The 24,375-nt window shown below is 37.8% G+C and overlaps 1 protein-coding gene across 1 annotated transcript; it reads right to left on the bottom strand.

The window, feature by feature from the left end:
• Positions 1 to 12,177: 12,177 nt before the first annotated feature.
• Positions 12,178 to 22,994, bottom strand: stk17al (serine/threonine kinase 17a like). The gene is made up of 7 exons (XM_038278291.1): positions 22,663 to 22,994; positions 19,644 to 19,856; positions 16,416 to 16,560; positions 15,762 to 15,888; positions 15,610 to 15,658; positions 14,575 to 14,754; positions 12,178 to 13,813 (listed from the first exon to the last, which is right to left on the bottom strand). Exons 1-7 carry the CDS (start codon positions 22,755 to 22,757, stop codon positions 13,528 to 13,530), a joined length of 1,095 nt encoding a protein of 364 aa, XP_038134219.1. The 5' UTR covers positions 22,758 to 22,994; the 3' UTR covers positions 12,178 to 13,527.
• Positions 22,995 to 24,375: the final 1,381 nt, after the last annotated feature.

Here is a 24,375-nt window from a genome sequence, read left to right as displayed (position 1 = left end):
GCGCCAATTCACAACACATGTCATCTCTAAGCACTTTACAGTTCATCAGATCGTCCAGTCAAATTGATTCAAGGTTTTCTATCTAAGGAAAACCAGTTGATTGCATCAACTCATTGACTCAAAGGAAATCCCTCACACAAAGCATGCTTGTAGCGACAGTGGAGAGGAAAAACTCCCTTTTTACAGGAATAAACCTCCAGCAGAACCAGGCTCAGTGTGAGCGGCCATCTGCTGAGGCCGACTGGGGTTCAAGGAGACAGAAGCAGAGATAAAAAAGCAGCTGTGAAAGGCGGCCCCGTCCAGGAAACACACAGTCAGGCAGACGAGCTCCGAGCCAGCTCCAATGTCAGTTTAATTTATCTGTGCTAGCACTGCAATTATCTGTCTTCTACAGGTTTATTTTCATAAGTGGCTTCTGATGAAGTGTTCCACTTTTAGCTTTAATGGGACATAATCAGAATTTTCATCGGCTTCATCAGGGGCCTGCTACCCGCCTGCCTCTTTTTATGTATTAATTGATTTTTTTTTTTTTATTCTTTAGTTCTTTCATCACTTGGGGAAAATATCTAAGTACAACAGCTCTTTAACTTATGACTGTGTAGGTCAAGACTTTATGTTTTTATGTAATGATCTAAATTGGTGAACAGCTATGTTTGCTCCATGAGCAAGAATAAAATATTAAAATACTGTATAATTAGTTCATATATTATTAGTTCTGCTTTTTTTAAATGAATCACAGACAAACACATATTTTCCTGATGTTCAAAGAGTTTATGTAAAGAAATAGATGTGAATGTCAGCAGATTCTGTTGTGCTGTTCCTCCTCTTGGGGGCGCTGTTTAACTGCATTTGCAGTTCATTTTTTCCAACACTGGAAGTTTTTTCTGTCTCAGTGTTGTAGTTGTAACAAAAACATTATTCTACACAATAGTTCGCCTGAAGCACCTCATATTTATTTGATATATTCTAATTATAAGTATTACTAACGAGTTACCAGGGCTGCATGGTGGTGCAGGTTGTTGCACTGTTGCCTTGCAGCAAGAAGGTTCTGGGTTTGATTTCCAGCCTAGAGTCTTTCTGTATGGTGTTTGCATGTTCTCCCTTTGCATGCTTGCATTCTCTCTGGGTACTCTGGCTTCCTCCCACAGTCTAAAGACATGACTCTTAGGATAACTGCCGTCTCAAATGTCTCAGTGCATGGTGGTCGTGTGTTTCAGGTAAGAAGATGGATGGATGGAAAGCAGTAATCAGTTATGAATGATTTTCTATATTGTGTTTATAATTAATTTTGCATGTTCTACTGAGATTACTCAGTATTTTTTAAACTTTCTCCTTTTCACATAAAATCCTCATCTTAACTTCAGAGCAGCTTGTCTGATGCTTCACTTTATGGAGAAATTAACCTGTACATCAATTTATTATTAAAACGAAAAGACTAAAGTCTTTAACCTAAAGAGAATGTTTAAGAATGTTAAAGACTGGATTCTTGAAGAAGTATGAAATAGTATAAAATGAGCTCATACTATCGTTGTTTAGTTGAGATTGACGACTGACTTTGTTTTTGTTGCAGAAGATAACCATTTTTTTCCCTGTTTAGTTTCAGAGCTGAGAAAAAAGGGGCAGATATTATAAGATTGTTTTCTTCTTTCTGCTGCCTTTCATTTCATTTTGTTTTAAAATTTTGAAATACATATGTAGTATGTCTGTGTGTGTATATATGTATGTAATGTATACAGATGGATATGTAGGTATGTATGGATGGAGGTGTATTTTTCTTTTTTAGTATATCAAAAATTTGATAGGCTGTTTTTTTTTTGGTATTCAATGAAATGAATGAATAAATAAATAAATAAAAAAATAAAAAACTTCAAAGCATGTTTTATTATCCTTTGCTATCTTCTAAAAGACGTTAATTTTGGAAAGAGGCATCAGCTTAAATGTTAAACCAGCTTAAACGTAAAACTGATACATTCCACTGAAAGGTGAAACTGGAGCAAACAGAAAGTCTAAAAAAAGAGCTTCTTCCTTCTGGCAACATGGGAGGCCAAACTATTAAAATATTCAGCCACTGTGGAATGAGGAACATCATGTTCTCCAGTCACATGTCTCCAGGGGGGGCTTCTACTTTACAACAGACCAAGGTAATAATAGAGCCCTGTATTTATCTTCCTTTTTTCTTTTTTTTTTTCTTCGAAAAGCTCATTTAATTTGATAATTCCCAGTGTGTCATATACAAGCGGGAGTGAAGGCAGGCCTGCATGAGAGCCCGAGAAATCATGCCATGTTTATGCTTTTGGAGACCTTAAATCTACTGTTCTAAATTAAAAATCCTGTTGACAGCAAGTTTTATTATTGTGCTTTCTTATCTGTGTGAGTGCACTTTAACTTGGCAGAACAACCTGGAGGAATGCTCAGTTTTTCTAAGTTTATAGTAGATTTTTTTCTTTGGGATAGTAGATGCTTTTGCAGCTGTTCTGGGGTTTTAAGCTTTCAGGTTTTCTTGATCTCGGCACAGAAGATAGAAGTCTGTGATTTTCAATAGGCTAGAAAAAGCTAAACCAACTAAGGCTAGGTCTCTCCAGCCAGAAAAGGCCCAGAGCACTGAATGTCTCATGAACCGACTGTTTGTGCTGGCGGGACTTAAACATTTTGCACATAAGAGTGTGACGATAGATTTTCCTTCTATAGTTCTGAAGTTGTGAAATAAACTACTCAATTCTATCTTTGATTTTAACCCACAAAGACGTCTCTTCTTATAGTTTGGCTTTTCTAAACAAAAGGCAAGAACATGGCCAAATAGTTTATAAAGAAATAATAAATTATCTATCTTAGCAATTACCCTTTTAAATATAATGAATTATACATGTTATACATTTTCTTTGGTTGTGTTTAGAGATTTTTTTTTTGTACTGATTCCCTAAAATCAAGAAGCTATTTTCATTTCTTGATTAAATACAGGTATAAAAATAAGAAAATGTCCATTTCTCATTTTCCAGATGAGATGATCTCTAAGAGTTGAGCCGCTCCTTAGGGTTATCTCCATCATAAAGGTGCAGACCCCAAATTTTATTACAGACTATTTAGCAGAAAAATAAATATGAAAGGTGCAGCAACCTGGTTGCAAAAGTGTGTGCATTGTTAAAAGTACTCTGTTTAAACACCATCATATTTTATTTCAGCAGTTTGTCATCTTGTCAGTATCAAATACCCAATAATACAAGATCTTTCAAAAGTTGTCTATATCATATTTACTCTCTTCATCTTTTTTTTTTTTTTTTTTTTTTTTTTAATCGAAGTGGACCACCTGGTACGCAGAAGGATTCCCAACCTTTGTTACCCCGCTCACCTCTGGAGGCGTGACGCTCTTTCACTGAGGCTATGCAGGTCATTCTGTGCTGCTTCTGTTAAAAAATATATAATTTTCAAATGTGGATGGAAAGTTTAGTCCTGGCAACATTAGACCAAAGAACATTCTTTACTACGGTAGTTTAGAAAGATTTTAGTCAAGCTTGGATGTTTTCTTCAGAAGAATGTTCACTCTTAAACATAGGCGCTTATCCAGACATATGAATACTGTAGAATTTAATTAGAGTTTTTCATTTATGTAATTTTTTAAATATTTTATAAATAAATCAGGTGCTAATGAAATATTTATTACCTGAATAAGCTAATTTTGTTTTGGGGAAAGGAGTCAAAAGCAACAACTTAAACGTGCTAATTTTGTGTCTTCCAGACTTAGTAACTGGTTTAAGCTCTTGCAGTAAAATAAGGGGAATTTATGGCCTTGACTTAAACCTTCTTTGCAGCCGCTTATGGGGAAGCTGCTTTATCACCAGGAATAAAACAGTACAGCAAGAGAATGTCCCCATCCAAAGAAAATTACTAATATAAGCATTTTATATTAGGTAAGGTTGCTCTTCCTATAAATGTGTTTAACGTCTGTGTAAAAAGAAAGAAGGAGCAAAAAGTAAAGAAAATCTTATTTGCATGATGATGATGAGATGACGGCATAGTTTTCTGCTAAATACTTTCTGTCTTTAAGAAAAAATGAGATAGTCCTCTCAGCTTGTTCCACTGAGGTAACACCATGTTCCAGACAAATGCATCTTTGCTATTTCTTTTTTTTTCTTCTGTTTGACAGACTTTCCTTTGCAGCATACTGGATTACTGAACTTTGGCACATTTTTTGTCATTCTACAAAAACAAATGTCAAAGCATTTGGGAATTTATGAGGCTGGTAATTACCAAAAAGTAAACGTGAGATGCTAAAAAATGGATGAATGGAGTTTCCTTTTTTCAAATAATCTAAAGATTGTGACCTGCATTCGTAATGAACCTGCTTTTAAAGCTTGGGAATATAAAGAGATTTTAAGAATATTGGGATTTTTTAAAAGACATTTAAGATGAGATTATGTTGTTTGTGGAAAGACAATTACTTTGTGTTAGAATTACCGGTATACATTTGAAAATTTATTTTTTAGACATTTCCTATGTTTATCTAAAGCTGTTTGTTAAGAAATGTGCAACATTTTGGATAAATCTTTGATTCATTGCTGCTTTTATAATTACTTTCAAACACAGCAAGATGAATACAGTATATTGGCATGCAGGCGATAAACTGTTATTAATCACTATGATGGGACCAAGCGTAGCTTTTTGCTCTACAAGCAACGTCCTACACATGACTGAAACTAGTACTTGCTTTTCTTCAACAGGTACATGGTAGCTAAACGGTGACAGTAAAAAGATAAAGGAAGGTAGATAAAGACCAATACCAGAAGAAAACCTGTTAAAGACTTCAGGACACATGAGACTGGAGCAGACGTTCAGCTTCCACAAAGATTCTGACCACCAGCATAAAGCGAAGGGTAACTTTCAACATCTTAGAAGGTTAAAGTCCAGACATAAAGTCAGTTTGGGATCCTTGACTTGATAACCAGACTGAGCCTGGAGAATTTTGCAAAGAAAGATCTGCAAAGTAGAAATGCACACCACACTTTACAGATTTTAAACTTTTTGTGATGTCCTACTAGTTTAGAGCTCTGCACTACTTGTGTTGCTTTAACAAATAAATACATATACAAACTTATAAATACATTTACAATAAATGCGGTGGTGCAGTGGGTAGCACTGTTGCCTTGAGGCAAGAAGGTTCTGGGTTTGATTCCTGCTCCGGGGTCTTTCTGCATTGAGCTTGCATGTCCTCACTGTGCCTGCATGGGTTCTCTCTGGGTACTCCTGCCTCCTCCCACAGTCCAAAAACATCACTCTTCATTGGCTTCTCTATATTTAGGTGTGAGTGTGTGTGTGTACATGCGTGTGTGTCTCTGTGTTGCCCTGCAAACAGACTGTGGACATGTCCAAGGTGTACCCCGTCTCTCACCTATAGACGGCTGGAGGCATCAGCCCCACTGTGAGCATGACAGGACGAAGCAGGAGAAGATGGATGATGGAAGGCTGTTATGTTTGTTGTATAAAGTGACCAAATATAAAATATCAAGGATTTTGAACAGTTTTTGAAGGCCATGATGCACAACCTCAGAGCACAGCAGACATTGCTTTAATTAACAGTTGTTAATGTATTAAAATAAATGGTTGAACATCGGTTTAATAACAGACAGAAGAGCAACGAGTTCTGTGAATAACTAACATGCTGTGTTATCTTAGCAAACTGATCCAGTCAGGTGTACAGACAGGAAGAAATCATGGAAACACAAGCAGTATAATTGTTGAGATTTTGAAAAAATGATTTCAATAATAGGGAGTATATAACACTTCTTCTGAATTAGGCAAAAATAAAGAAATATATAAATAAATAACACAGCTCTCTCTGATAGAGGTTGACTTGTCAGCTCAACTTAAAGAAGCTTTGAGCTTGAATGATTGCCTCTATTGTTGTAACCGGAGACACCAAGCTTATATCAAGATGTCCCCAAAGCCACAGAAGATTTTGAAAATAAAGTGTGGGGTTTATTTTAGCATCGGGGGATTTATGTGTTTATATTTTTAAATAGGTAAGAAATTCTTGTAAACAATAATTTTGTATCTAATAAAGACTCAGGTCACATTTGTCTAATGGAAGAAACTATTTTCCCTGTTGATTATTGTTAACTAAATGATTAAACCTAATGTTTAATGGCAATAAGATCCTCCTGTTGCATGAGGCTTCTTGACTTTGTGCAGGTTTGAACTCAAGCGTCTCTAATCCAGAATTGTAGTAAATACGGAGAGTGCTTTGGGTTAAGAAAAAAATAAAAATAAAAACCTCCAAGGATCCAAACCACAACTCAGTTTGGTTTGCCTGAAACCTGGACCACCTCCCAAGCTTGTAACCATTCTGGGTTCACCATGGGTCCATGGTCAAGTGTGTTTGTAGATACACTTTAAGCAAATAAGAGTGGGCATTCACGAGAACTGGAACAGCAGAGCGATATATTTTCCAGGGCTTCTTGGTTTGGTTTCTTTTCCAGCTTTTGAGTTGAAAAGTTCTCCTAAAGCTAAGCAGGCCAGTTGTGTGGTTTTCAAAGCATCCTGTGTGCGAGAAGTGCCCCCATACTAAGGGAGGCCAGTCACCACAGATGGGAGCAAAACAGGCAGCAGCATCAGGTCCTGCTACTCTTTGTTTAGAATGCTTTTATTGTTCTTCATCATTTTCCAAGGAGGGAATAAATAGCACTGCCTAACCAAAGGATTTTGCCTCCCTCTCTGCTATGAATGCACCACCATAAGAAAGACATTACCAGCGGTTACGGCCGTTCAGCCCCTGCTGGAAACTTTTCTCTTTCTCCGTCTGTTTTCCTTCTGCAAACACTTCTGGGACACGTGAAAGAAATGTTCTTGCTCCCTTGTCCCAGTCATCCTCCTGAAAATAAAACATGAAATTCAACCAGGATTTGATTTGTCACAGTTGGCCTCATTTCTGTGAAATACTTTATGAATAAAAGTCTAATGCAAGCAATTGCAGATACCATTAGCTCTAACATTGTGCTGTACTGGACTGAAATCCTACATTATTGTGAAATTGTCCGAATTGTGAACAGAAATAAATTCACTGGAAAAAAATCTAAATCTAGATAAGTAATCTTTTCTTAAAATTAAGTGCATTTGTTCTTGAATTGAGAAGGTAAAAGAGACATTTTGTCAATGGAACAAGACAATTCACATTTAAAATAAGAAAAAACAATTGCATTGTCTTATTTCCAGTTCAATTTTAACTAAATATCTTATATTTTGTTTAGTAAAAACACTCATTCCATTGGCAAACTGTCTAATTTACCTACTTAAATTAAGGTTAAATACACTTAATTTAAGACATTTTTTTACTTATTTCTATAACATTTTTCCAGTGTTCAAATATTGACATGACATCTGTTAAAACCATTCTTAGAACTGCTGACCTACTTATTGCATGTTTGCTCCATCATCATCATCATCATCATCATCATCATCATCATCATCATCATCATCATCATCATCATCATCATCATCATCATCATCATCATCATCATCATCATCATCATCATCATCATCATCATCACTCAGAGCTTCAATTTGGAGCTAAATATCATCTCTAAAGATGTAGCAAAGTATGAAGCAGATGATGTGAAACAGGGAACTTCCCAGTATGTCAATGCCACCACCTGTAGATCACGCATCTTTGATTCTGCAATCCTGTCTGCACCACAACATCACTCTTCCTGCTGAGTGTTTAACTTGTTTGTTTTTCACAGTACTTTGCATTTTCTAAACTTCAGAGGATATTTAAAATCATATAAAACATCTGGAGGAGAAAAAAGTGTGAAACTCATCAAAGCCAGAATTGCATTTAAGTATTTGTGGTGCCTAAAAATTCTCAGCTGATACCATAAGATTAATATAAGACAATGTAAATATGGTTTCTTAGCTACTACTGCTAAAAAATAAATAAATTGAAATGACCAATTTTGACAATTTTTTGATCATTTTATATCTTAAATTGAATGAATAAATAAGTAGAAATTGTATTCGGTTCTGAAGTTTTCTCTTAGTTGTTCTACGACCAGAGAATAAAAAAAATACCCTCAGATCATTTGAAAAAGATGATTGGATTGGTTATAATCCACAGACATGTACACATGTACTGCATGTACACACAGATATTCATACAGCTTTATCGCCGCTATAAGCCCTATAATAACAGTGTGTACATGCAGGAACATGGGTGTAAAAAGGAATTTCCCATCATACAAGATGCGAGGAGAGTTACCAAGAAAACCGGTGCACGAAAAATTATCTGCAGATAGTGCTATTTTGCGTGAGAGGCAGAGGAAAAAGATTGGCAAATAGGGCAGATGATCTGAACCAGCAGTTAGGGGAAAAACATACACCAGCATTTGGATTTGAGTCTTTTTATGATAATTTGAGATAGAATCAGGCCCTGAATGGCAAAAGAAAGCTGGCTTCCATTGCTCTTATAACTCAAACTGTTCTGTATTTCAGAACCGATTTAATTTGTCTTCATTATTTAGGCAAGAAGGCTAAGTAAGGTTTATTTATATAGCACCTTTCTCAGGCAAGCGTCACAAAGTGCTGCACAAAATGTGGCATAAAATACAAAACAGCACCATATATAGACAAAATACATCCATCATAGCAGCCCTTGATAAAATGAGTCTAAAATGCTTGGGTAAAAAAATATATATATTTTTTAGCTGTTTTATAAAATCATTCATGGAGTTCACCAAGCGCAGGTAAAGTGGTAGTGTATTCCACTGTCTGGGTGCGACAGCTTGGAAGGACCTATCACCTCTCGTCCTAAAACGGGTTCAAGGGTCCATTAACAAGTCCTTTACAACAGATCTCAGACTGAGAGCAGGAGAGTGAGGCTGAATCAAGTGAGGCTGAATCAAGTCGAAGCTATAAGAGGGAGCCGGTCCATGCAGGGGTCTAAAGCTAAGGTCCAGAATTTTAACCCTTTAAAGCCTGAACCAGGAAATAATTAACAGACAATTTGAATTTTCTAAATTTAGAATTGTCATTGGACTTTTGGATAAATGAAATAACTATACACATTTTGTATACGTTAAATTACTTCATTTATTTGCATCAATTTTGATACAATACGTATTTCTATATCATCTTATATGTTTTCTGTTCACAACATGTGTCTGATTATGTAAGTCAGGGTTTCAAGGACAAAAATATCACACTGATGATGCAGAGGTTTCAAAAACTTGTGTATCAAATATGATACACTTGCCTTTAAAGGGTTAAAGTTGATGCGGTATTCAATGGGAAGCCAGAATAGAGCTTTGAGGACAGGAGTTATGTGAGCTCCACTGGTTGCGCATGTCAAGATCCTTGCTGCAGAATTTTGCACTAGCTGCAGTCGAGCTAGGCCTTTTTTATTCAAACAAGTCAACAGGCTCATTTATATGTAGCTTACAATGCTTCTCCAGCCTATTAACTTGTAGTCAGGTTAAAACAACACAACTTTTACCATGCAAGGGAACAGTCAATAAAAACAATAAAGTTTGACTTTATTCTTTGGAATTTCACCTAAAGAGTTTCAGCTATTAACTCGCTCTGTTTTTTTTTTCCAAAAATACATTTGAACCACTCCTATATTTATTCTTATCATTAACCCAGACACCTTTTATAGACTATGACAAAGAGAAGGGATTTACATAAACAAATGTTTGATTGCAGACGTGATATCATGTCTGAATGAAATGAAGCGGTTATGTAAGAGCCTCACCCTGCTGTCAGCAGTTGTTTCTAAACAAATATTTCATGCAAGCTTAGCATTTTAACATCCCTCTGCTGGATTTAAACACCTGACAGATCAGGCTTAGTGAATGCACATAGCCAGTGTGGAAAAACATAAAGATCCATCTCACTTAAAGGTGTAGCAGAGGATTTTCGTGAATAAAAAAAAAAAAAAAAAGTTGCTGTTTGATTTGCTCATACAAGCTGTTTTTCCAGAAGAACATTTGCAATTTTTTCATTATGTCAAACTCACCACTCAGCGCGTAGGACGGCCTTGCGTAAACATATCACCAGATTGATTGACAGTTAGGAGGACCATTTATTTTGAGGATCCACCCGGAAAAATAACACCCTCCACTATACCTTTAAGGCTTAATAGATACTGAGAAGAATCCGTCTTTGTTTAATTAATGTTATCTTGACTGTGAAGTAGCTAACGGCCTTTTTTAAAGTAGCTAACATCAATGTGACATTCAAAACTATAACTTTGACCTCGGTTTTACAAAGAATTTGACCTATGCAGCATATCTGGGTGAAATGCTGATCTTAATCCAATGCTTTGTCAAATCTTTGAGCCAAGTTCTCCTTTTAACACAATCCCAGACTTACTAGCATACATGAGACAATCAAATTAACTCTGTCCACATCTGTTATACATCATTTTCTATCGGTCACCTAATATACAAGTTCTTCTGAGAAAGACCCATGAAATGAACTTTTTCTGTAACCAAATGCGTTGAGTGTGGCTGCAGAGCGGAAACAATACCATCCGCCACAAAGACAACAAACCTCACATTGAAAACAGGGGGGAAGAGAGGCATAAAGGACACAGTAAAAAAAAAAAAGGATGTCAGTAATGAACATTTCTGGCATTCCTCAGCTCCAGGGATTTTCTGTAGGGGAAGCAGTCCATCCAGCAAAGAGCCACCAGACTAGGACCCTGCAGGAAGGCTTGCTCTCTCCTTATTGGCTGCAGCATCGCTGAAGCGGCTCAGAGCCAAAAACAGGAGGAAGAGAACATTAAAGCAAGAATTCAGACAAGCACTGATATTGTTTAACCTTACAGGGGTGAATATGAAGCAGAAACAAACTCTGCTACCTTTAAAAGTATTGTTGCTTCCTCTTTACAGAATGCTGGCATTTCCTGTTCAGAGAAGCTGGTGGATATTTATGGAAATCTGACCAAAGGGAGCATTTTTTTTCCTCTGTGATACTGGGATGCTGTTAATAGGTATGTTGACTCAAAAAACAGATGTTTTATGAGCAAAGTGGGCCACAGCAGTGCGTCTTGGGATGCAGAGTTCTCAGCATTAAAGTTTAAACAGACAAACCAAAAGGTGCAACAGCAATAACACTGGAAAAAAACAAAATCTATATAAGTAATTTCTTCTTAAAATTAGTGTATTTGTTCTTCAATTGAGGAGATAAAAGAGACATTTTGCCAATGGAACAAGACAATTTACATTTAAAATAAGAAAATACAATTGCATTGTCTTATTTCAAGTGCATATTATCTAATTATCTTATTTAAAGAGTAAAAATACTCATTCCATTGGCAAATCATGTTATTTATCTACTCAAATTAAGGGTAAATACACTTAATTTAAGACATTTTTACTCATTTTTAGATTGTTTTTACTGTGAACCCACGAAGAAAGATAAATCCGGTCAGTTTATCCCTTTATAATGAAATAAACCTAAGATTACGTCAGTATGTCGTTCATGTACCCTGTGGTATCATCTTTGTGTTAATATGTTTTGGGCCTCTCGCATTTAATGTGAAACTTGAACTCATCTTGATTCATAGATAAAACTTCTATGTTTCATGAAGATTTTAAACATATAATCAGTTTTAATTTATTCTTATGACATAAATAAAAAATGAGCAGAATCTAATTTTTATTCAATCTCAGACATCTACACTGCCCCCTTTGGTAAAGATGTATAAATGCCATGGAATAAAAGTTTAAGCATAAATTGCACACAGAATAATATGATGGTTATTCGAAGCTCAGGTCCAGTTTTTCTGTTTTCCTCTTTTTTTTTCTGTCAGATATAAATCTACATTTTTCCCCCTCCTTTTTTGATTTGTAATTATGAAGTTTTTCATTCTGAAAAAAAAAAAGTCATTCCAATATCCTAACATTAAAAAAAAAAGAGTTCCCCCCCAAAAAACAAATAAAGGGTTTAAAACTTTATAAACTAATTTCATTGAGGTAAATTTATCCGATTTCTAAACAAACTGGATTTAGTTTAAGAGGAGGGAAAAAAAAACAATTTTTATTGTGAAGGTTACTAAGCTGAGGAGTTATATACTTATATATGTTATATAAATTAATAGAGTTATATATGAGGAGTTATAATTCTTCACTAAAAGGTTGAACAATTTTTTCTAGCATTTATTTGAAAAAGTGTACAAGGACAACTGTGTTTGATACAAAAGCCGATGTATTTTCATTTTTTATCTTAGTACATTTTGCAATGCATGCCATAAACAAACATTTATTTTATATTAACATGATGTCCACACGGACAAGTGCAAACCTTCCTGAAATTCAAGAGCAGAAAACAACAGGAATAAGTCAGTTACTTTACAAAAAAGGGAATATCGTATGGAGTTTGAACATTGAGAAAATGGTAGAAAGCTTTTTGTTTAGCAGACTAATCCCGACAACAACTCATAAACTTTGTACTTTCCTTATTTTCTGACATTCTTACAGATTTCTCTGATGGCAGGAAGCACATATTTTATATAGATGCCGATCGTGTGATTATGGTCTCAGTACAAATTAAACAATCGATCAGATGCTTTCAAACATCAAAGGTTTCCTCTTTGTTTGGACAAAGATGATGAAATCGAGAGAAACGAAAAACTTCCCAAATAGCTCCAAAAACGTCGTGTGCAACCTGTGCAATAGCCCAAAATGTAAGGTTTAAACAGAAAAAAGAGGGTCTGAAAAACATGGCACAATAAATTCAGAGGATATGGCAAAAACAGAGGGAGGGAGAACAGTTTGTATGTACAGTACACTGTGAAACAATGGATTATGCTTCACGAGCCTTTAATCCAACAGACAAAATAAAAAAGTGCTCAAGATCGTCTTAAAAAAACAAATAAACAAAACAAGAATGCTACTTTATCAGCCTTAAACTCAGTTTTTAAGTGGCTTGAAGGTTAAGGGGCTGAGGCAATATGAGAAAAACATAAATAAACATAAAAAAACATTTAATGTCTGGCTTCAGCATAGGCACTGCCCTCTGTTCCATTTCCTTTCTTTTTCTTAAATAGAAGCAAGTTTCAATTCTTAACCGTCAAAGGATTACAGAAAAAAGTATGTACAAGTCAACTGAGAGATAAATAATTCTGATACGTGACGAACGAATAAGCTGCGACCCAGTCCAACTGACTGTGTGGGTGAAAAGAAACAGTGCCGGGAGGGAAGTAGACAGTGTGCAGCTGAGCTCGGTTCAGTTCTGTCACTTTTAAGGCAGCAGGGCGGTCGTGCAACAAGGTCCTTGTGTGCCATTTCCCACTTTTTTCTGCTCCATCCTTCCTCGAATGCTTCTCATGTGCAGTTTTCCAGAATAGTTCAAAAGCACGGTCACAGAAAAGGCAGACGTATGAAGCCGCAAACAGCTCAGTTCAAAGACATCACAGCAGTAAAAGCTGCCAGGCAGGAAGCAGCCGCAGCGCGCGGGCCCCTGAAGCTGCAGGCTCACTGGCTCTCAGCCTCTGCTCCATGGAGTTTGGATAGACCTAGTCCTTCACCACAACATGGGTCAGCATATCAGCTCCTGCTTTATTTCGGGCCGTGTGGGGAAAGGCGGCTCACTGAAGGAGAAGGCATCGCGGCCCGCCTTTAGTCCGCCCTGACCCGGACACATGAGGAAGGATCCAAACGGTCCCAGCTCCGGGGATGGAGCCGGGCTCTCAGGCTCCGATTCAGACTGGCTCATCTCGGGCTCATCCAGGGAGGATGCCGATGTTGTGTGGAGGTGCGGGTGGGAATGAGGGTGGGGGTTCAGCCAGGGGTGATTGAGACATTCTTCTGCCGTTGCTCTCTTCCTGCACACACAAACACAATAACACTTTGGATGAGTGGAAATTCCCACAGAGTTTATATAACCATTGGGTGAATTTAATCAACTCACTCTGACATCGACCATGTTTCTTTTCATCACTGGGTTTTTAAATACACATAAACAGAACTTTTTGCTCTAGAATGTTGTTGTTCTTGTATTGTTGATAACAAAAATCCTAAGAAATACTTTCTTATCCCTCAGTGCTACCACTAATCTGTAGCAATTAAAATCATACTGGCTTGAGATTGTGGCTTTGGCTGTGAGGCCGACAGACAGAGTAGTAAATGAAGGGCTCTTTGCTGGAGCAGTCTAATTAGGGAAAAATTAGACTTCTTTCTCTCCTAGTTAAAAGTAAACTTAAACAACAGTTTAAATCAGTGAAGTGTACATGTTCTTTTTTCAAATGAAGTCAGCTTAAAGTTACAATAAGCAGAACGGGGAATAGAACTTCATGCCACAGTGACGTAAATCTTGTAACCACACGGATGCAGTTCCGGCGGTTTGAAGATGACTAACTTCCTTGATGAGTAAATCCAGTTATGGTGATGCAGATAGATGCAGATTTCTGATTTCCTTCCCCTTTAAGTCAATACTACGTTAGAAATCATTTTCTCTTTTTTTTTGAGAGCAAACCTACCATAGACATTGCTAGGAATTCAGACCTGCTGTTCTGAATGTCTAAGTGTACAGGAAATGACAAACATATACATGAAAATGATGAATATTTGGAACTAAAGTGCTCACCTGGGGTTTTTCACCAATACGGACTTGATAAAGTCAACCGCCAGGGAGGAGATCCCTTCAAATGTGTCCTGGGAGTAGTCTATATTGACTTGAGAAATGTTGAGGAATGTCTCCTGCTTGTTATCACCCAGAAAAGGAGACTCGCCCGTCAGCATGACGTAGATCAGGACCCCGATGCTCCTGGAACAGAGAGAAGAAGGATGTTATGGGTCAAAGGTTTCATCTTTGATGGTGACAGATGCTGCGCAACTAATTCAACTTCCTCTCGCCCCATGGTTCTCAAACTACGCTACAAGAAAGACTGGTGTTCCTTGGGCTGCCCTTAGGAATTTCTAAATCTATTATTTACCAGGTAACTTAATTAACATGGAGCAAGTATAGTAAGAATAATCTGTGAAATAAGTTATTTAAGAACACTGTTCTTGGCTCCATAGGAAAGTTGGGGATTTTGCTAAATTTCCAAAAGCCTAAACACCAATAGCAACACACTAGTAGCAACATTTTGCAACAATAGCAACATAGAGAGGTAAAGTGACGAGATTTCATAAAATACAGATGGTCAGAAAAGCAAATAAACCAATTTTCATTTTGTTTTCCATCCTTAAAATGTTAAAGAAACTATAAACACATATTTACTCCAAATTGTTAACAGTTAATAGAAAGCAAACATTTTATTAATAGGTAATTTGTTCTGAGTTATATATATTTCTATCAGTAAAGAACAACAACTTGATTAACTTTAAATCTGATTTGTTTTATGGTAGGGGTCTCAAATCTCAGTCCTTTAGATGTGTCTCAAGTCAAATAAACCCAAATTAAATGGCTGTTTCATCTTTTTTACCATGTAATCCTGCTAATTATTTGATTATTGATTATTAGGTTGAAGCAGAAATCTATTAAGGAGGTGTAAGGATGTGCTTTTTTCTAAATTGCATTTTAAGATGTGGATACCTGAAAGGTTCTAGATTTATTGAAAATGACTACCAACTGAATATGGCCTCATGATTTAAAATGAATGAAGTGTAAAACCCTTACCACATGTCTGTAGCAGTGCTGATGGGTTCATAGTTCAGGATTTCTGGTGCTACAAACAAAAACCACAGGTCCAGTTAGTGACGTATCAGAACACAGAAACTTAAAAAGATGGACGTGAACCTTAGAATTTAAAAGCTGAAACCAGAACTCACCAACATATTCTGGGGTACCAAGAATCTCTCTGACCTCTGAGATCTTGTCCATCCTTCTGGACAAGCCAAAGTCCACAATGCGAATGTCCCCAAGGGGCCTAGCGCTGGTCAACAGGATGTTCTGGGGCTGGAGAGGAACATGCAGAAAGACATTTTGTTACATAATGACTATATATACACACTTAAAGTGCTCTGAGCTCTTCCAGCTGCCGTCATCGACTGTCTGTGTGAATGAATTCAGGGCATTTTGGCTAGCTAGTCCGGGGAGGATTAAGGGTGTAGTTCACAAGCTTACAGGTTGCTGCTCTGATCTTAGATAATCCACGGAGTCTATCACATCCCTCCTGGCCACTCATAGAAACCACTCAGCAGGTTTGTTTATGGGATGTAACACATGAATACTTCTAGGCTCAATTCTTAAGTTTGCAAAGACTAATTTCAGTTAATGTATCATAACCAGAATCTTGCTGAACACATTGTTACAGCAGGATGCATTGATGCAAACATGATAGTTCTGCTGAAAACAACTGGAGGGCTCCTTCTTTAGAGGAAAAGGGTCATAAGACACTGTAAGAGCTCTGGTTGCATAACAGAAAAACCATCTTTGTCACACTACCCCTCCAGGGCATCAATGTCCTATAAATCCATCCTTACCTTCAAATCCAGGTGGACGACATTATTTCGATGCAGGAAGGCCACTCCGTTCAGGATCTGCTTAGCCAGTCGTATTACATCTTTCTCTGTGAAGGCGTCATCGTTATCAGCCACACACTGGTCGAAAATCTCTCCACCTGCAGCACTGTAAAGAAAGCACAAGATGTAATAACATGTTGATCATTATTGGTAAAGCAATTCATTTGTTAGACTTTCACAAAAAAGGACTAAATGGGCCCCATTCTCAGTTCAAAATCACATACATTGAAGGTAACACCTGCAATCCATTAACTTTCACTATTTAACAAAAATCTGTTAATCTTTGTAAATTGGCCTAAAATAACAAAGTTAATCATATATAGGATCAATCAATAACATTTTAGGCACTATGCCTGGGACTGTACCTTTCATCTCTTAGGTAATACCATGGAGATAAGAATGGGTTACATGAGGTAAGAGGCCCAGATAGGATCTATCATAGCCTGATATATGACTATTGAAGTAAGTAAAATGGGAGGAAGAAGCAGAAGCCAACAATGCACAACTAATCAGAGCTTAGAACATTCATGAATACAAAAGGAAATGATGTTAACTCTCTATGATGACATATAGAGGGGAGGCTGCAAAATCTCAACCTTGCTACCGAAGAAAGGAATCATTCATTATTGTCTAACGTTTTCAAAGCAAAAAATCTGACTCTTGACGACTATTAATGTTCTTGTGTAACATGGTTAAGTAAAACGGAGACATGGCGGATTTATGTTAGATATCAGAAATCAGTCAGATTAGAGCCTCAAGCTTAAAGGTCTCCCCCTTCAAAAAAATGAAACTACAACCATGTGCTGCGGATTTAGAAGGCACACAGAATTTTTGTCCTCAGGGGGAACTTTGGGAGCCCGAGGACATGATGTTACATAACCAGCACCTTATTTTGACTGTAAAATGACCTATTATCTTTTTTATACCAAGTGAAAGGAATTCAAGCTTTAATTTTACAGATTATGTTTTATTTTCATGGTCAAAAGAACACCCTTTGTCTTATTGAGTCCCTTTTTCAAAAACTAAACTCAAATCTGTCAACATTCACTTCTCCTGAAAGCACTTAGAGTCTGTCTAAACAGTGAAGCACTCAAAAGGACTAAACATGCTTCACTGCCTTCATCAAACTGTCAACAGTGAGCCCTCAACAATTTTGCTATCTTGATAAAGTTTGTTTTGCTTAATTTCAATAAAAACAACTTGTTTTAATCAAGAACTGTTCTGCTTTTATGTTGATGCACTCAATGTTGCTTTTAGAGCCACAGAGATTTACTTGGTGGGAAAAGGGACAAAAGAAAAAAATAAATCTGCATTTAATCTGCAGAAAAAGCTTTTTTGATCCAAGCAAACATTGGTGGACCACCAAGTTTAGCGATAGTTTATGTCAGTATGTTGCCATCTAGTGTGACCAAGAATAACCTAACATCTGGATGGGTTTCCTGGACAATACTGTAACAATTCACTTGTCCATTGAGGGCAGAAATAGGTTGCTGATTGACACAAAAAAAAAAAATGGGAGGCACAATAAAAAATTCTCATGTTTTCTAAGAAATAAGAGAGTAAAAAAGATACATATCTTATGCAGTGAAGCTACTGAAAGCACTTCAAATCGTGAAAAAAAAACAAATGCAAACGTACAGTTTTAGGTATGCACGCAAAAAAAGGAAATGAAGAGCTGTCCTTCACGGAAAGCTGAGTCCACTGTGAATTGATGATTCAGTGGCCAAAAAAAAGAAAAAAAGTACGCTAGAAAAGTCATTTGTCATCAAATGGACCATCTGTAAAGTGTATCGTCATCATGATGCAGGTTTCAGTTGAAATAACGCCTACTAAAGCTTGCACCTTTCAGGTTATCGGAGCTCGCCTCTCGTCATTTCTCTCTCATTTTGCACGGATGTGGTTGTGGCTATAACATGTACACGAGAGAGCGTGTGCAACATCTCACACAAGCACCGCGCTGTGCTACTTCTGGGAGCCTGACTTGAAGCTTACATTTAAACCCACAGGAAATGGAAAATGGGTTTGCAATTTTTCAGAACGAGGTTAGACACTTCAGAGATTCGAGTTCTCACTGGTTTATGAGTTTCACCTTTAGTGTTTCAGCAAGATTAAAGCCTTGTGTGCAGAAACACTGATAGCCTCTGATAGCCTCTGATAGCCTCTGACATTTAAGAAACCACTGAGTATATATATTCTTGCATGCAATAAGGGTAGCTAGAGACCCGCATTGATTGACCAGCTGTTATATTTCAAGCATGCCGAGTTCAACTGGGGCTACTTCCTCTTCATTAAGTGGTAAAACCCTGCTATAGAGTAGCTTTTGTTCTGCAGAAGCATGCCATGTCTGGAAGAGTGAATAGATAGAAGGTCCTTAGCTTGGTCACTGAGCCATGCTTGAAAAGAGTCAGGAGAACATAGTTCAAGCATAACTGTGCAACGTCAACTCTCTCTAATGAGTTGAATGAGGTAGCTGCTAATTGGCCTTTCCAAGTTCTAATTGCACAATGTCCCTGTAGCAGCCAAGGGACAATTAGTTGTTACATCATTTAATGCTGGACAATAACAGTCCAGTCAGACAGCCAGCATGGCTCCACTGTTTTGATGTCAGCAGCTTGCTGCTTAACATGTGCAGTCAAGTGCCTTAAGCACTGATCAGCAGGTTTTAATGAGTAATCAGCGGTTCAATATGTCATTTACTCACGGTATCCTAAATTAAATGTTTTGGAACATTAGCATTTAAAGTGACAGTTCCTGTCATCTGAGTGAGAAGCTGAGACAGTGAGGCAACGCTGCGGTGAGCATATAACCGCAGAGAGAGAGAGAATTTCCATAAAAGGCAGACTGTATGCAACCGTAACTCAAGGTTGCGTTTTGGACACATGTCTATTCACAAGAGAACCCCGAGGCTTTGCACATGCAAAACACAGGATGTTGCATTAAAAAAACAGATTTGCTTTGACGCAAAGATCAGCTAAAAGAAAAAAACCTTTTTTACATGAACTGAAGAATGTGAGAACAAACAGACAAAGGTTGCAACTGATGCAAGGATCTTAAGTGAATTATTGTGAAGACTGACCTGGTAACTGTCTGTGATCGAACAAGCTAGGAGAACTTTGTTTGCAAACAGAATTGGAAAATGCTTTTAAGTAGAGCATGCATATTTTCAGAGCATTTAAAGTGCTGACTTACCACTCCAGCACAAGGATAATTTCAGAGTTGGTTTCGTAGACCTCGTGCAGTCCCACCACATAGGGATTAGCCTTGGCCAACTCCAGAACAGCAATCTCGTTGAAGATGTCCATGCGGCAGTCCGCTCCCTTCCGTCTCTTTCGCAGAAACTTGGCAGCAAACTGCTTTCCTGTGGCCTTCTCGGTGCACTTCTTCACCACAGCAAACTTTCCCCTGGGAATGAAAAGGGAAAGATATGAAGGGAATGATTAGCAAAGAGGCCTCAAAAATGACAAATGAATGTTTGTTTCTGGTGAAGCAGGCGATGAATTTTAGCAGAACAAAAGGAGCGGTTGTGGAACGACACTGATAAGGCTGGACAGAAGTATCATTTGACAGCGCGGACTGTTTAGTTGAAGGCTGATCTGCTCGGATGAGAAGGCGCCATCAGATGTTCAGTTCAGTTTCCCCATTCCCCTCATTTGCCTTCAGCCTTCAGAAAGCTCTGACAAGAGCCAGATAAGCCTGAAACTTTTGGCAAGTGCTGCTGAAAGTGGGCAAGGACCTGATAAGGCTGTAGGTCAAACAAAGAGAGTTGTTGGAAATCCTAATAGCAAAAAAGGAAAACGCCTAACTGAATAATATTATTAAAAATTCTGAGATAACGTTTTCTGCAAATTAGGTAAGAAAAAGGTGCAAAGGGTCACCCGTGGGTGCAGCAGGATGTCCGATGTGTGCAAAATTGCCACCATATGTCACACTGACACAATTACTAGCATGTAACTCCCCACACCCTGATAAAAAGGCCTTGTCCACTTCCCTTTCTTCCCAGCTGACAGCAGCAGGGACAAATGGAATAGTGTTGAGGCCTCCGCCCAGACCCTTAGTGAGACACTGATTCTCCTTTGACAACTAATACAAAGGCTGACCAGTCAGCTAAAAACAGTGGCCTCCAGACCAGGACCACCCACCCGACTCTGGGCAGACAGGGGGTAACTTGCTTTAGGTCTGTTGGAGAGTAATAACCATGCAGAAACTGGACACTACAGTATAAACATTTATATCCAAAGAGGAACTCGACGTCTTAAGACAACTGAAAGCAGAATGTGGAGCTGAATATAAATGAAAACACCCGTCAGCACGGTTTCAGACAAATTCCCACACAATTTTAACCCGAGACCACTGTGCTCCTGACCAAAAGCAGCAAGTCCTTTGGCTGAGCTCTGCTTTGGCTTCTTTCTCCTGGGAGGCCCAGACTCTGCATGTCTTATGCATTTACCCAGCCATACAGAATGGTGATGTGTCACTGTTCAGCCAGAAAAAAGGCGAAAGCTGTCACAGCCTTTTCATACTTAATTAGCCAAGTTCAGATCTGCTGGGTGGGAACTACATATGGATTGAAAAGAAGTGACAAGTGGAAACATAAAAGAGCAACAGGAGCCGTTTTCAGAGGTTGACAGCAGGTCAGAGGTCACTAAACAAGGCCATCTTCCAGCTGGCTATGCTCACACTTGTGTTTTAGATGCACAGAACCTTTTGGTATTATTTCAAACAGAACAGTTGCATAAATTTTTTTTTTTAATCAAATGTATGTGTAAAATTAAGGATAGTTATTATGAAAAAATTTTTTTTTAGTTTATCTTCCAACAGAAACTGTTAAAAATTGACTATTATTCATCTCAGCTCCTGATTGACACTGAACAAATTCTTCTTTTCTTTTACAGATAACTTAATTAAGAAATCATCTTCCTGTTATGTCTGTGCTTTGTCTCCCTCAACAGGTTAATGACTCATGTTAGACGTGCAATGAGAACTAGCAGCTCTTGCAGCTCAAATGTTTCTGTTTGACAGACGGAAGAGAAGTTCCTCTTTCTGGTTTCAGGTCGAAACCCAGTATATTTTGTGCCTTCCTCTGAGGGGGGAGCTCACTTTATGATACAAAGCATGATCATGATGCCTTAATGAAACAAAAAACAACTCTAATTTTTTCTCCAACTGGGGGCCATTTACACAAAGTTAGAGTGGGGATATTAAAGCTGGCACCGCCAGCCTCTAATGTGGTAAACTAATGAATGTACTGGCTTTACACCTGATTTCCTGCTGTGCGTCTGCATACATTCCTTCAACTAATGCGATTATGGGCACTGATCTCAGGATGTTGTTGGGTTGTAATCATGAGAAATAGTAGGAGAGTTAACTGTTGCTTTAGGGGCATCCTAACCCCATTTATCAGTGCCAGTTAGCAGATCCCCCTAAATAATGCCAAGTAAGTTGCAAATTTTACATAGCAAAGACTAATAATACAATGACAATTGTAAATATTGTGCAAATCTCAACTAAAATGTCTGAAGGGAAAAAAAAAAAACCATTACATTAAGTTTCAAATAAAGACATATTGAATGACTGTATGTGAAAAAAGTGACTTAATTTAAACTTGATGGAAACAGGAAGTGCAAAAACTACCAAGAACCCAGACTGAAGTTTCTAGAAATAAAATGATCACATTGCATCAAACTGACATTTATCATTGCAAAAATAGTTTAAGATCAATCCAAGGCTCTGCTCACGAGACTGAAACTTTTACGACCACAAATTTGCACCACAAACGTGGGCATGCAACAGCAGGGGGAGTTTAAATACCCAGAAAGTGGTTTAGAGAAGGCAGAAAGGCTTCAGTAAAACAATCAATAAAACCTCCAAATCCATTCTACCTCACAACTCATCGAATAATATGTTTAACAATGAAATAATACCGATAATCTGTTCAGAAACGCTAAGCCGAGATCTAGAAAAGCGCATTATCAGAGCGCGCGCCCCCCGGTGCCAAGCGCAGATGGACTGAGGCGCATCTAAAGTCCAAACGACGCGTTTTCTAAGCACGTGCAGAGAGTAGGCTAGCTACATCGAAAGGGGCTCCATGATTTCAGATTATCGATGCACTGTTGCAAAGTCCGAGCCCTGAAGTAACAGCCAGACAATCAGCTGACGGATTTTTATCCGCAGCTTCCAAAAAATGCGTAACAAAACAAAACCAGCTCACCTGCCCAGTTCTTTGCCCAGCAGCTCATAATTGGCAGTGAACGGCTCTTTTCTTATCTTCGTGTGGATTTCCATCATCATCCCCTTCTTGTTCATCGTTGCTGATTTTGGGACTGAAGTCGCTCCTTAAAATCAAACACCTTTTCCACAAAATTAACGGAAAAGACAATTTTGGGCTCAACTTAACCAACAACTCGCATAATAAGAAAGATAATTCGCTTTGGGCGAAAAAAATGAGGTGTGAAAACACCAAAAGGCAATCCAAATTGAAAGTGTCCTCAGCCAAGTAGATGCTGCATATAGGAGAGTTTGACTGAACTGTGTGGCTGCAGGGAAATAACTGCTAGTCAAGAAACAGTCCCAACTCCTGACGCGCAGCACTGAGAGCCAATGGGTGCAGTGAACTGGGCGGGCCCTCAGACCAGCTGGCAAATGGGGCCAAGGTGACAGACGCAGGTACAGTGACAGTGACACCAGCTTCTACTTTTTTTTTTACATCTGGGTTTAGTAACTATACATCTAACTTAAAGTGAAACTGGAGACTATATTAGTTTCCATCTTTTAAACGTTTTACAAGCTTAAGGCAAATGTTAAACCTTTCAAAACAGTGTATTTTTTAAAATAGATTTTGCTTGCAAAATAAATTTTACTCTCTAATACTCATTATCTTTTTTTTTTTATATAATTTTATTTTTAACAGCTTTGTTCTCTGGTAATGTGGCAATAAGAATAATAATCTTGATGCCGAAAAAGAGCCCAACTTTTATTTTCAAAAGTGGAGCAGTACGGCTATCGTCATAGTGTTCCGCTTGATTTATGCATATAAAAACCTTTTTTATAATTATGCAGGTTATATTACAGATTATATGGATACTGCAATGTAACTGCAACAGGAAGGGAAAAAAAGAAACAAAAAAGGAGAAACGAGGAAAGAAACAGGAGATAAAAGGGAGATACTTGTTATCTAAAACACTGCTATGAAGCGTTTTTCTATATTTACATTATATTAAGTTAAGATCAGGTTCTGTGACTCAGCAACAAAGGGTGCCAAAAAACTATCCTCCACATCATTGCAGTGCAGCTCCAACTATGAACTTTCAACATCTCCTTTTATGTTGCGGACCCCAAATTGTGACTGAATCATCAATTTTACAACCAATTTTACAGCTTAAACTGAGATTGAATGGACCAAACAGTGATTTTTCAATCTGTTGTTTTCCAGACATGTGAACCTTTGTGAACCGTCGCCTGATGTTCCCTTTGTTAGCTTAGGTGTGGTCCTGTGCTGCTTTAATCATCTTTAAGGTTTAATTAACCTAATGTTCTTCCTTAATTCTAAGTAAATAAAGAAGATATATAACCCCCCACCCCACCCCCAAACCTCACTTTTCCATTAGATGCAGCAAAACACTGGCAATTTTATCCAAATATATCCAAAATCATCTTCAAATTTGTTGTTGGAATGTGTTTTATGTTCTTTTCTGGATTCTTGTGGTTTGTATTAGACAGGTGAGGCTGTTTTCCCACACCATACTCTCTAATGGATTGACAGACGGTCTGAAGGTATGAGACTTCCCCTGACAGCATTTTTCTTATCTGTGGGAGAGTTGTTTGCCTGCTCATTGAACCTGTATGTCATCAAATAAGAATGCATGGCATCCAACCAAACAACATATCAGTGCGCTTCGGTTTGATTGGAAAAGGTGATACACAA

Source organism: Cyprinodon tularosa, unplaced genomic scaffold (genome assembly GCF_016077235.1).
Source record: "Cyprinodon tularosa strain WSP-4 unplaced genomic scaffold, ASM1607723v1 ctg14, whole genome shotgun sequence".
Classification (NCBI taxonomy): Eukaryota; Metazoa; Chordata; class Actinopteri; order Cyprinodontiformes; family Cyprinodontidae; genus Cyprinodon; species Cyprinodon tularosa.
Note: the sequence above shows the minus strand (reverse complement) of the source record. Positions and strands in the feature narration are given on the sequence as shown.